This window comes from Triticum aestivum, chromosome 6D (genome assembly GCF_018294505.1).
Source record: "Triticum aestivum cultivar Chinese Spring chromosome 6D, IWGSC CS RefSeq v2.1, whole genome shotgun sequence".
Lineage (NCBI taxonomy): Eukaryota > Viridiplantae > Streptophyta > Magnoliopsida > Poales > Poaceae > Triticum > Triticum aestivum.
This window is the reverse complement of record NC_057811.1, coordinates 106663048-106675926: the sequence shown is the minus strand read 5'-3', so window position 1 is coordinate 106675926 and position 12879 is coordinate 106663048. Positions and strand designations below refer to the sequence as shown.

Sequence of the window (12879 nt, the reverse complement as noted above, 5' to 3'; positions counted from 1 at the left end):
ATCGAGGAGGAGACATAGTAGTTCACCGCACATAGTAGTTCTTACAACCAAATCGAGGAGACATAGTAGTTCACGGCACATAGTAGTTCACAACCAAATCGAAGAGGAGACATAGTAGTTCACAACCAAATCGAAGAGGAGACATAGTAGTTCACAACCAAATCAAAGAGGATGACATAGCTCTATTGCATAGAGCAAGGCCCCTTTCCCTTCTTCTTCTTCCTCTCTTCTTCCTCTTCCTCCTCCCTTTTTCTTATGAGGTGAGCCTACTTAACCACCCTCTCCATGAATATCTGATTGTCCCTCTCTCCTTTTTCAGCTGCAATTGCCCAAAGCATCATGGTTCTTTCTTAAAAATCCTGTTGACGCTTCTTCTGTGCCTCCTCAACTTTCCTCATCAACGCTTGCTCCCTAGCATGCATCGCATTTGCCGCAGTCTGTTTTCGCTTCCTCTCCTTCTCAAGCTCCTCTTCCTTCTTCTTCTTTAGCTTGGCTGCATCCTCCTCTCTAAGCTTCTTCGCAGCCTTCTCCCACCATCCCGACATCTCATCTTCGCCATCCTCCTTCATCGTTGGTTTGTTGGGTTGGGAAGCCGCCATACCTACAATGAGTGAAACATAATGGTTAGTAAGGACAATAAGAACAAATGGAAGCACATATGAAAAAGAAGAACATATGAAAAAACAAGAACATATGATACATTATAGTTAGTGAGGAACATAGGGAAACGGTCCATCTAGGTATCCAAACATTCCTCTATAACGAACTTGCCCTTGTCCATCACCACGGCCAAGTCCACCACCAAGGCCGAGACCATCACCACGGCCGAGACCATCACCACGGCCATTACCACCACGTCGAGCTCTACCACCACCACGGCCTAGACCACCACCACCACCTCTACCACCACCACGGCCTCTTGTACGTCCAAGTTGCCGACCTCTTTGTTGCCTAGATCCTCTTTGGCTAACACTTGGTTGGCTAGGCACTTGTTGGCTACCACTAGGTTGGCTACCACTTGGTTGGCTCCCTTGTGTAGCTCTTTGTTGGCTTGTGCTTGCATCATTTTTCTTGGACCTTTTCCTTGGTTTCGTACATTTTCTTTTGTTGTGGCCATGACCTTTGCACTCCCCACAACGGGAGCTCTCACGAGGCTCTTGGAATTGGTCGTTGCCCGCTTCACGGCGCCCACCATGGCCCCATCCGTCCATGTCGCCTCTAAGATGCTTTGTCTTACGTCTACCCCGTGTGACAACCTTCAACTCCGGATCCGGCCATAGTTGAACTCCATGATACTCCGGCCATTGTGATTGGTCAAAGTATGGGTGAAAGCGGGGAGCCCATGTTTTCTTGACCGTCATGATTGAGAACTCCGACTCCCTCACGGTGCATGGGTGATTGATGTCCACATTCCTAACGCGACCGGCGGTATACAAGTGTGAGCATGGGAGATGAAGCAACAATGGCCTCCCGCAAGTGCAATCACATTGTGTTAACGACACCTTGAAAGCCCGACCTCCATGTTGCCGGCCATCGTTTGTGGTTCCTCCTGGCTTTTCACTTCGTACTTCCACTCTTCGTTGTCATATAATATAGCTTCTTCTGAGTCCGCCTTCCGTGATTTAAATACCAACCATTCATCAACTTTGGGTGGGAACTTGTACTTGTACTTCCGTGGGTTCTCACCCGCTATCTGTGCATCGGGTTCCATCGAGTACTTTACAAAGTACGCATTCATCTTGTCAAATGTGTATCGAACTATTGCCATCACGGGTAATCCACGTGCACCTTTGAGCACCCTATTGAAGCATTCGGCCATATTGCTTGTCATTTGACCGTATCTCCAGCCATCTTCATCAAAAGCACGTGCCCACTTGTTCCGGTATTGAATGTGCCTATTGAGAAATTCTTGACCCCCGGGATCAAGTTTTTTGTGTGCGAGCAATTTGTTGTACAAAGTGGCGAAGCGCTTATCGGAGAAAGCGAGACAACAATCTTGAAGATCATCGGCCAACTCCTTAAGGCCACATGCCCTATAGAAGTTCGAACAAAAGTGCCTCATGCACCATCGATGGTGCAACGGATCATGCCCGGGAATGTCAATCTCCACGGCGTTAAGAATTCCTTGATTCCGATACGATATGACACAAATTTCCCTTTGAGCGGGTAACACCTTTGTCCTCAAAAGATGCAGAAACCACTCCCAGTTGTCATTGTTTTCCACCTCAACCAAAGCAAATGCCAATGGCAACACCCGATTATTGGCATCACTTGCTATCGCAACCAACAAGGTGCCCTTGTATTGTCCGGTCAAGAACGTGCCATCAATTGCGATGACCGGCCTACAATGTTCGAAAGCCCTCACACATTGCTCGAACGCCCAAAAAGCACGGCCAAATACTCTGACTTTCCTTCCTTCATGAACCGTTGTTTGGTGCCCATGAGGCTCGACCACATGAACCATGCCCGGGTTTGTCGCGGCCATGGCTAACAACAACCTAGGGATTCGGTTGTATGCTTCCTCCCATGTACCATACAACATCTTAAATGCGGCTTGCTTCACCTTCCATGCCTTGCCGTATTTCACCTTGTAATGAAAGATGGCTTTCACAAGGTCAATGACATGTTGGACGCTCATTGTTGGAAGTGTGGATATTGAGTTGGAGAGCCTGTAAGCGATGAACTCGGACGTGAGTTGTTTGTGGTCTTGGGACACAATCTTGCCATCCACCCTTTTGCCTTGGCACATGTGAGTTGGCACACAACTCACTACATGCCAAGTTGGACCTCCTTTCCATGTTCTTGCACGCACAATCCACGGACAACCGCCACGGCCTCTTGTAAGTCCAAGTTGGACCTCCTTTCCACGAGCTCTACCACCACCACAGCCTCTTGTAAGTCCAAGTTGGACCTCCTTTTCATCTTCACATGCACATGCAACCGTGTAGTGCACATTGACGTCCGAGTTCACCACCTTGTGTGGACGATAATGCGTAACCGAGTAGTTGTCGAGCCACATCTTCAATTCCAACAAGCTGTCGAACTTAGAACCTTTAGCAATCCGGTTCTTGTCGTCTACCAAATCACGGTGAGAGCTTGGCCTAACCCCAAGAGGTACACATTGGCCACCATCTGACACAGCTTCATCCGCGAGACTAACATCCTTGAACAATGTAGTCCGATGATCCCGACCAAATACCTTCTCGAAAGCTTCGGCCTCCTTCACCGTGAACCCCTCCGCATCAAATTGTTCATCGGGACCATCGTCATCTGAGTCCGATGCATATGCACAGGAAAAAGGGATGGAATGGTCCATTGTCTCTTGCAAATGATATTTGTCGAGATCACCCACATTGTTGTCATGGAGATCAACTTCATTGTCATCGTCCGCATACTCATCATTGTCCTCTTGCAAAGATTTATCTTGGTAGTTTGTATACGGGCTCAATGTTGGCCTCACTTCTTGGGTCAAAAGAGGTTCAACAATTTCATCTCGCTTCAATGGTGGGGGGCTACTAGCAAACAAAGGGGAGGGGTTCTGGTTCAAGTACAAATGCAAACTTGAATCAACCTTCTTCGTTGCAAATAACTCAAGAGCCTTGTCTAGTGATTCGGCCACCGTCTCCTTGTATGCAACCCAACGTTGCTCCGAGTTCACACGCATTGTCTTCCAACGGATGTGCATTCCTAAACCTAGATTATGCCTTCCCTCCAACTCAACGATATCACTAGGGTCCATCAAATTCAAATCTTTCCTCACTTGGTGCAAGAGCTCCGCATAGCTAGGACTACTATCAAACGCCATGTCAAGCTCATCCCGGTCCGGTTCAATATTGCCTTTCAAGAAGGCGTCTTTGTCCCCATGATAAACAAACACACATGTTCTTCCCATCCCTATAAGCATTCAAATAACACAAGGTAACATTTCTTCCATGGGTACTAATCCAAGGATTAACACGGAATACAAACCCTAATATATATATATGAAACAACAACCCTAACCCTAGCCATAACCCTAACCTAACCATAACCATAACCCTAACCATAACCCTAGCCCTAAACCTAACCCTAGCACCAACATAAGAACACCCATAAGAATAACCCTAGCATACTAACAAAGCCCAATCATAGAAATTGGCAAACAAACATCTCACATCTCCATGCAAATCTCTAGATCCAAACAAACTAGGGTTTCCCCAAACTAGCAACAAATGAGCAATGGGAGAACTTTACTTGGATCAAAACAAGGGGATCGGAGAATATTACCTTGAGGGAGGGTTTGACTTCGAAATCCACGGACAAATTCTTCAAATTTGCAAGATTTGGAAGAAGATTTGAGAGGGGGAGAGAGTGGGAGAGGGGGCAAAGCTCGGGGGAGAGAGTGAGAGAGTGTGTGGTGTGGGGGGGAGGGGGCCCAGCCAAGTGGCTGGATAAGTCACAGTGCAGCGCCTAGCCTCTAGGCGCTGCACATTACATGTGTGGCGCCTAGCTCGGAGGCGCTGCACTGCTGGGTACGGGCCCAGGGGCTGCCACGGTGGACAGGAGTGCAACGCCGCCGCGCTAGGCGCTGCACAGTAGGGTGTGGCGCCGGCGTGGCGGGCGCTGCACAAAAAGGTCAGGGGAGTGAAATAGTTTCACGGGCAGTTCATTCTGTGAAATGATTTCGTCCCGAGGTCAAAATTGTCAAATTTGCCCTTTACAACAGGGGCTGCCTGGCACTCCTGTCGAGACAAGGGTATTACAGTAGCTCCAACGATGAACAGTGAGGCTACGACCTACTCGCGTGTAGAGACAGGGCTATTAGCTCGGTCAACTCGCCTGATAAAGCATGCTGCTGCTGCAAACGCTCTGCAATTTTAGACAACCGCACGAATCTTAGCAAAGGGGAACAGACAGATAAAGGGGTGTCGGGACCCCCGGGTGCTACCACACCTTTTCGATGAACGAATATGCTTCAACGTAGGTGGGGAAGGAGGAAGACGAGCGTCTGCTCGCATGCTCGGCTGGGCCGAGCGGCTTGCTGCATCGCTGGGCCTTGGGCCTGGTTGTTTTGGTGGCCAAAAGAATAGACTGAAAAAAATAAGAATATAGGAGATGCTACTGTATACGTACGTGAGTCATGCCAACAATGGCATGGCTTGAAAGTGTCCATTGGTCCAAGGACCAAATGAGAACAGGGAAGAAATCAATAATAATATTGATTATGGAATTAAATAGCTAGATAGGAAGTAACAGGAACATAAAAACCAAATGGCTTCCAGAAAATACGAGAATTCCATAAAAGAAAATAGACAAGAAAATTTCAATAAAAATTACTGCAAATTACTAAATAGACTCAGGATATTACAGAAAATTATTTTCTCCCTGACGTACACTAAATTAACTCATTGGAGTATAAGACCATGTTGCAAAATCCTTAGCTTTAAAAAAAATTAAACAACCGAAAAAAAATCAGGATGTGACAACTCTACCCTCCTTGCAAGGAATCTCGACCCGAGATTCAGAGCTAAGAGAACAGATTTGGGAACTCCTCCCTGAGGTCATCTTCTCGCTCCCACGTTTCTTCCTTCTCGCTGTGATGGCTCCACTGCACCTTGCAAAGTTTGATCGCCTTTCTCCTAGTTGTTCGCAAGTGCTCATCAAGAGTGATGATAGGACATTATTCATACGTCAAATCATACTTGACTTGAATGTTGTCCAGTGAAGTCTTCTGCATCTCTTCCTTGGGTTTCTTAAAACATTTCTTTAACTATGACACATGGAACACATTGTGCACATTTGACAACTTCTCTGGGAGTGCCAGCTGATAGGCTACCTCTCCACGTCAAGCGGTAATCCCAAACTGACCAATGTATCGTGGTGCTAGCTTACCCTTGATTCCAAAAGGACGCATTCCATGTAGTGGAGATACCTTTAAGTACACGTCATCTCCTATCTTGAATGATATGCCATGGCAACATTTATCCAAATAAGCCTTCTGTCTAGACTGGGCTGCCTTCAACCTTTCTTGAATCATTTTCACTTGCTTGTCCGCCTCTTCCAATGTGTCAGGACCGAACACTTGGTTTTCACCTACTTCATGCCGGTTAAGAGGTGTGCGACACTTCTGTCCATATAAAGCCTCAAAAGGAGCATCTTTATACTTGCTTGATAATTGTTGTTATAAGAAAACTCAGCATAAGGAAGACTCTCATACCAACTACGTTGATGTCAAAACAAGCCCGAAGCATGTCTTCAAGAATTAGGTTTACCCGCTCAGTCTGTCCATCAGTCTGTGGGTGATATGTTGTACTGAAATCCAACTTAGTTCCTCGAACCTCATGTATTTTCTTCCAGAAGCATGAGGTAAACTGACTACTTTAATCTGACACTATCCTCTTAGGAACACCATGTGTGCGGATGATTCTTGCCATATATAACTCTGCAAGCTTCTCTCCACCATAGGTAGTCTTTACCGGAATGAAATGAGCTAACTTGGTCAATCTATCCACTATAACCCAAATAGAATCAAATCCAGAAGATCCTTGGAAGACCCGTGATGAAGTCCATTCCAATATCTTCCCATTTTCGTACTGGAATCTTAAGTGGCTGCAGTAGTCCCGCGGGCTTCTGATGCTTCGCCTTGACCCTTCAGCATACATCACACAATGAAACATACTTGGCAATTTCTTGCTTCATGCTAGACCACCAAAAATTACCCCAAAGATCATTATACATCTTTGTACTTCTAGGGTGTATTGAGTACGCTAAGTAATGAGCTTCCTTCATGATTGTGTCCTTGATCTCTTTTCGTTCTGGCACCAACAAACGGTCCCAAAACCATATGCTTCCACTCTCATCCTCTCTGCAGTCGGGTGCTTCGCCAAATTTGATTTTCTCTCGAATCTCTTTATGCCCTTGTCATCTTTCTGCGCTTCTCGCACTTGATCTTGGAGAGTAAACTTAACCTCTAACATTTCACCATTTTCTGCGAGGTTCACATACATGTTCAGCTTGCAATTTCCTCATAAATTTCTTGTGCTTCCTTTTGAATCATCACATTGTTGACATAGACCTTCTTGCTCAGTGCATCAGCTACAACATTAGCTTTACCAGGGTGGTAATTAATGCCGAGGTTGTAGTTCTTGATCAAATCTAGCCACCTTCTTTGTCTGAGATTCATATACAGTTGTGTGAAAATGTATTTCAAACTCTTATGATCCGAGTATATCTCACACCGATTTCCAATAAGGTAATGCCTCCAAGTTTTCAAGGCATGCACTACAACAGCTAATTCCAAATCATGTGTGGGATAGTTAACCTCATGAGGGTGTAACTATCTCGATGAATACGCTACAACTTTCTCTTGTTGCATAAGCACGCATCCCAAACTTTGCTGAGAAGCATCACAATAAACGTCAAAATCTTGTGGAATATCTGCAATACCAGTATTGGACCAGTTGTCAACCTCCTCTTGAGTTCTTGGAAACTCGCTTCACAAGCTTCTGACCACTCGAACTTTCTATCCTTCTTTAACAATTGAGTCATAGGCCTTGAGATCCGGGAAAAATCTTCTACTAATACCCGGCTAGTCCAAGGAAACTGCATATCTCTGACACATTCTTAGGTTGCTTCCAACTGAGTACTGCTTCCACCTTTGCTGGATCCATGTCAACACCTTCGGCTGAGATGACATGGCGTAGAAAGTCCACTTGTTTCAACCAGAATCCACACTTACTGAACTTGGCATAGAGTTAATGAGCCCTTAGCCTCTCGAAAACCACTCGAAGGTGTTTCTCATGCTCTTCTTCACTCCGGGAATAGATCAAAACATCATCGACAAACACTACAACAAACTTATTTAGGCAATCCATGAATACGCTATTCATGAGATACATGAAGTAAGATGGTGCATTTGTAAGTCCAAATGACATACCAAAAACTCATAGAGACCATATCGAGTAACAAAGGCGGTCTTTGGAACATCTTATGGGCGAATCGTCAACTGGTGTTATCCTGATCTGAGATGTATTTTGGAAAATAGACATGCTCCCTTCAACTGTTCAAATAAGTCATTAATCCTTGGCAAGGGATACTTATTCTTAATAGTTGTTGCATTCAGCGCTTGGTAATCCACACACATGTGCATGCTACCATCTTTTTTTCACAAATAGCACAGGTGCGCCCCATGGTGATGTGCTCAGCCTAATATAACCCTTCTCTTCTAGCTCCCGAATTTGCTTCTTTAACTCAGCTAATTCAATCATTGTCATTTTATAGGGTCTCTTTGCAATAGGAGCAGTGCCTGGTATTAACTCAATGACAAACTCAATCTCATGGTCTAGTGGCAATCCAAGCAATTCTCCGGAAAGAGATGCGGATACCTCTTCACTACTCGAACGTCCTCAACCGTTAACTCCTTGACTTTGTTCAACATGGAATCAACCTCGAGTCGAGGTGCAATCTTGTCTTGGTACTCCACAATGACCCCTTCAGTGCTTGTTAAAGTAACAGAGGTCCTAGCACAATCTACAAATGCCTTATGTTTTCTTAACCAATTCATTCCTAAAATGATATCCAAGCCTTTGGAGTTTATCAAGATAAGATTTTCTAGGAACTCTACTCCTCAACTATGACCACTTAAGGACACTTCTACCCAGTCCTTAAAATTCCCCCAGGTGATTGCACTACCATTTGCAAGTTCAAACCCTCAGTTAAAAAATCATGTTTTTTTGGCAAAACTCCTTGAAATAAACGAATGAGAAGCTCAAGTATAAAAAAGTATTGAACCATAATACGAGTTGATCGGGAACATACCAAGAACAACATCTGGTGCCTCTTGAGCATGCTCGATGGTGACATGGTTGACCCTGCCACGTCCTGGTGCATTAGGTGTACTCCTGGGTGTATTGAGAATGCCTCGGCCACGTCCTGTTGTGGGTGTCTTATCTACAGAACCCAAATTGAACTTCACTGGAGTGGGACCGGTGTTCTTGTTGGGACATGCAACAGCAAAGTGACCCTCTTTCCCACAACTGAAGCATGACTTTCCAACTGTATTAGCATGATTACCTCCCACTTCAGCTCGTGGAGTCTTATATGCATTGGGCTGAAATGTGTTATTGGTCCTTGATGGCTTGACATGCATGTAGCTATCTTCTGTCGTGAGCTACTTGCCCCATGGTGATTCTATGGTGCTCTATGCTTATGATCTTCCTCTACTTCCCTCCTAGAGTTCTCCTGGAGTATAGCCTTGTTGACAAGCGCATGTCCTTCAACCCAGGGTTCAGCCCTTGCAAAAACTTGACAGTCTTGTCAGCTTCAGTTGGAATATCTGCCCTTCCATAACATGCCAGCTACGTGAAACGACTCAGATATTCCGACAATGTCATCTTTCCTTGAGTAAGAGCTTGGAACTCATCCCTCTTCAGCTCCATGATGCCCACAGGAACTCATCCCTCTGCAACCCTTTGTCAATACATGCATGCTCCTACCTCTGCTCATTGGACAGCTGTCAAAAGGATTGTACGGTATTATTAAGCACACTGTGAGTTTGGGACTTCAGTTTAGATGCTCTAGTTCTACTCTTGTGAGTGCTTTCTCTGATGCTGACTGGGCAGGCTATAGTGGCGACAGAAAATCACTGGAGGTTTTACTATCTTTTTTCGTTCTAATCTTATTTCTTGGAGAGCCAGGAAACAAGAAACAGTGTCAAGGTTAAGTACATAAGCTGAGTACAAATCCTTGGCAAATGTTACTGCTGAAATTATTTGGTTGGAATATTTGCTTGCAGAATTGGGAAGAAAATAGCAACGCACTTCCTGTCAGGTGCGACTTATCTATCTGCTAACCCAGTCTTCCATGCCAGAACCAAACACATTAAGATTGATTTTCATTTTGTTCGAGAAAGGGTTGCAGAGAAGAAGTTAGAGATAAGATTTATTCCTTCCAAAGATCAAGTAGCAGATGGATTTACAAAAGCATTGTCAGTCAAGTCATTTGTAGAGTTCAAGAACAATCTTAATCTAGGATAGTTGAGACTAAGGAGGGTGTTATTAGAATTAGAGTCATGTACGCATGTAATCTCAACTCCCGATCTATCTCCTCCCTTAAACCTCTCGTAGTATCTTATGTAACTGCATGTATCTCTAGCGATCGGGCATTGCTTGTAAGCCACGACAAGGCTTCTGTCATCGATCAATAAAACCTCACGCGGGAGTAGGAACGCTTCCACAAGATCAATCTTACAACATGTAGTAGATGCTCATAGGTAACTGCAGCACCACGAACAAGTCCCGTGTAGGGTTTTCTATTGGTCTTGTTCTAGCTTAGTTGCTGCTGACTACGCGTTCGGTTTTTTATTGCTCTAGCTTAGCTACTAAGGAAGTATTTTGCATGCCCATATTCCAAGCAAGCAAGTATCAATAAGCTAGCTACTAAGTAAGTATTTTGAGTGCACCTACATGCATGGCGCCCAGGGTCACGGGGTCATGCTAAAGCATAGCGCCTTCCCAGGGGCGTCATGCTATTGTGTCCGGACCGACGTGGCACGGTGAGCGTCGTCGATTCATGATATCCTTGACCAGGACATCATGTTGTTTAGCATGATGTCCCAGGCCCGGATGTCATGCAAAAGAACCATTTTGTGAAATATTTTTAAAAGAGATTCATTTTGTGCTGAACTTTATAGAAAGGGCCAGTTCTATCGTTTTTCACCATCGCGTGCATCGCTCTATGGGTTGTCCTCCGTGACCTCCTGCCAGGCCTACCACGGTGACATCTGTTGACCTCCTGCATGCCTGCTATTCCCTGCTACAGCCTAGGAGCTGCCCTGTTTGTCTCCATAAATTACCTTGCTTAATTACCCTAACACTGTATTCTGCTGCTAGCTACTCCCTCCGTTCCTAAATACTTGTCTTTCTAGGCATTTCAACAAGTGACTACATACGGAGTAAAATGAGTGAATCTACACTCTAAAATATGTCTACATACATCCGTATGTGATAGTCATTTGAAATGCCTAGAAAGACAAGTATTTAGGAACGGAGGGAGTAGTATACTGCATGAATCTTCAAATTGCTGAACGGATTCGATAAGGGGGTGTCGGGGCACCCGGATCTTCAAAGCCTCAGTCAAGTAACATAGGCTGTGTTTGATAGTAAAGTATTAAAAAACCAAAGTATTAAAAAACTACAGCATTTTAGTATGTAGGTAGAAGATACTATAGTTTTGACATACTACAGTATTTTGAAGTATTGGGAATACTTTGAGCTGTTTGGCTAGTGCTGTATATACCAACGTATGTAATAGCTAGCTAGCGTTTTCTCCTTAGCTTACCCAGCCGTTGCAGACCCAACGGCCATGCAAAAAGGCCACCCACATGCACAAAGTCCACTGCCAAACTATCAATGACGACGCCCAAAGTTCTGCCTGCAGCTTACAAAAGATGAGGAACACCGTGCACTGTGCTAGTCACCAACTCCTTCCTCTCAGTTATGGCGAGGTGACTCGACCTGCCGTCGGCCGGCCGGCACCGTACGTAGCAGTCGCACAAAGAGAAGTAGGAGCGGCGATGATTGCAATCTTCATCAGGCGGCAGGAGCTGTCTTGTGTCTTCCTCTGCGAGCAAGGTCTGTTGGCTTCATGCCATGGGCCTCCTTGACAAGAGAAGGCAACAGATGATAGCCGAGCGTAGTCGCTGTTTTTTTCATGGTCGTCTCTTTGTTGTCCACGGGAACCGACGGAGATGATTTCCAGCAACGAGATAGCGGCGGCGGCTTGGGAGTGAACGAGGAGTCGAGGACGAAGCAACAGGCTTGTTTTCTTCGCCGGCTCTGTTTTAAAAAAAAGGTCCGGGGTTCTTTTTATTTGACAGAGAAAATACTGCGTTTTGAGGAATATTGTAGTATAAATACTACAGTTTTTTTTAGGCCAAACAGCTCAAAGTAATTAAAACCATAGTATTTAGAAAAACTGTAGTATTATCAAAATACTTAGAAAATGCAGAGCTATCAAACGGGGCCATAACACATAAAAAAGAAGAGAGATTTAAAAGAAATTATACGGATCTTCATGTAAGATCTCACGAATATAGTGTTGACTAAGACTTTCTTAATTCTGAGTCGAGTGGTATTTAGCAATCCCGTTTCATTTCAGAATGAAAACCACTTCACAAGGCCATGAAACAGGTGAGTCGCGTCATGTTGATTTATAGTGCTTCATCAAGAGCAGCGGTAGCGCACGTACATCAAAACTAGCAAAGAAGCACACATGCAGGCAGCTTAATTGATCCGGGCGTCCGTGCAGCTTGCCGGACTAGTAATTTGCGCTAGCTTGGGCTGGATCAATTTGATCGAGCCGCCTAGATCGGAACAGCTCTCGCTATCTACGGAACGTCTCGCAACTTGGTGATCTAGAAAACGGAACGTCTCGTAAGAGGATGTACCTTCCCAATAAGAGGTCGCTCTCCATGCTGCTGTCGATGCTCCGTGCTCCTGCCGCTCGTGCACCGTCAGCTCCTTTGCCGCAACCGTCGAGCGCCAGGCCGTGACCATGGAGAAGCAACAGAGAGGAGATGGATGGGGTGGAGAAAGCTAGTGGACCCTGGATGTGGAGCGCCTTGGCCGGAGAACGAGAGGTTCACCGTGTGCAGCGGCGGCGTCGCACACAAGAGGAGAACGAGAGGAAATGAGGTTTCTAGGCTTAGGGCGCTCGGTCTCCTGGTTTTGTCTCAGATCCACGGTAGGAATTCTCTAGAAGTTTGGCTGGGCCCAAAAAAATTCGGCCCGAAATTATTTGGTCGAAAGGGACATATAACGGGCCAAGGCAAGATGACCCAAATTCGGCCGAATTTTTTTCCGGCCGAAAATCAAAATTTTATCGTGACTCCATGGACGGTTT

At 45.3% G+C, this 12879-nt stretch overlaps 1 protein-coding gene across 1 annotated transcript; it reads right to left on the bottom strand.

Moving 5' to 3' along the window:
• Positions 1-281: 281 nt before the first annotated feature.
• Positions 282-12661, bottom strand: LOC123141248 (uncharacterized). The gene is made up of 2 exons (XM_044560440.1): positions 12425-12661; positions 282-601 (listed from the first exon to the last, which is right to left on the bottom strand). The coding sequence occupies exons 1-2, from the start codon at positions 12531-12533 to the stop codon at positions 351-353; spliced, it is 360 nt and encodes a 119-aa protein (XP_044416375.1). The 5' UTR covers positions 12534-12661; the 3' UTR covers positions 282-350.
• Between the last annotated feature and the right edge of the window lie 218 nt (positions 12662-12879).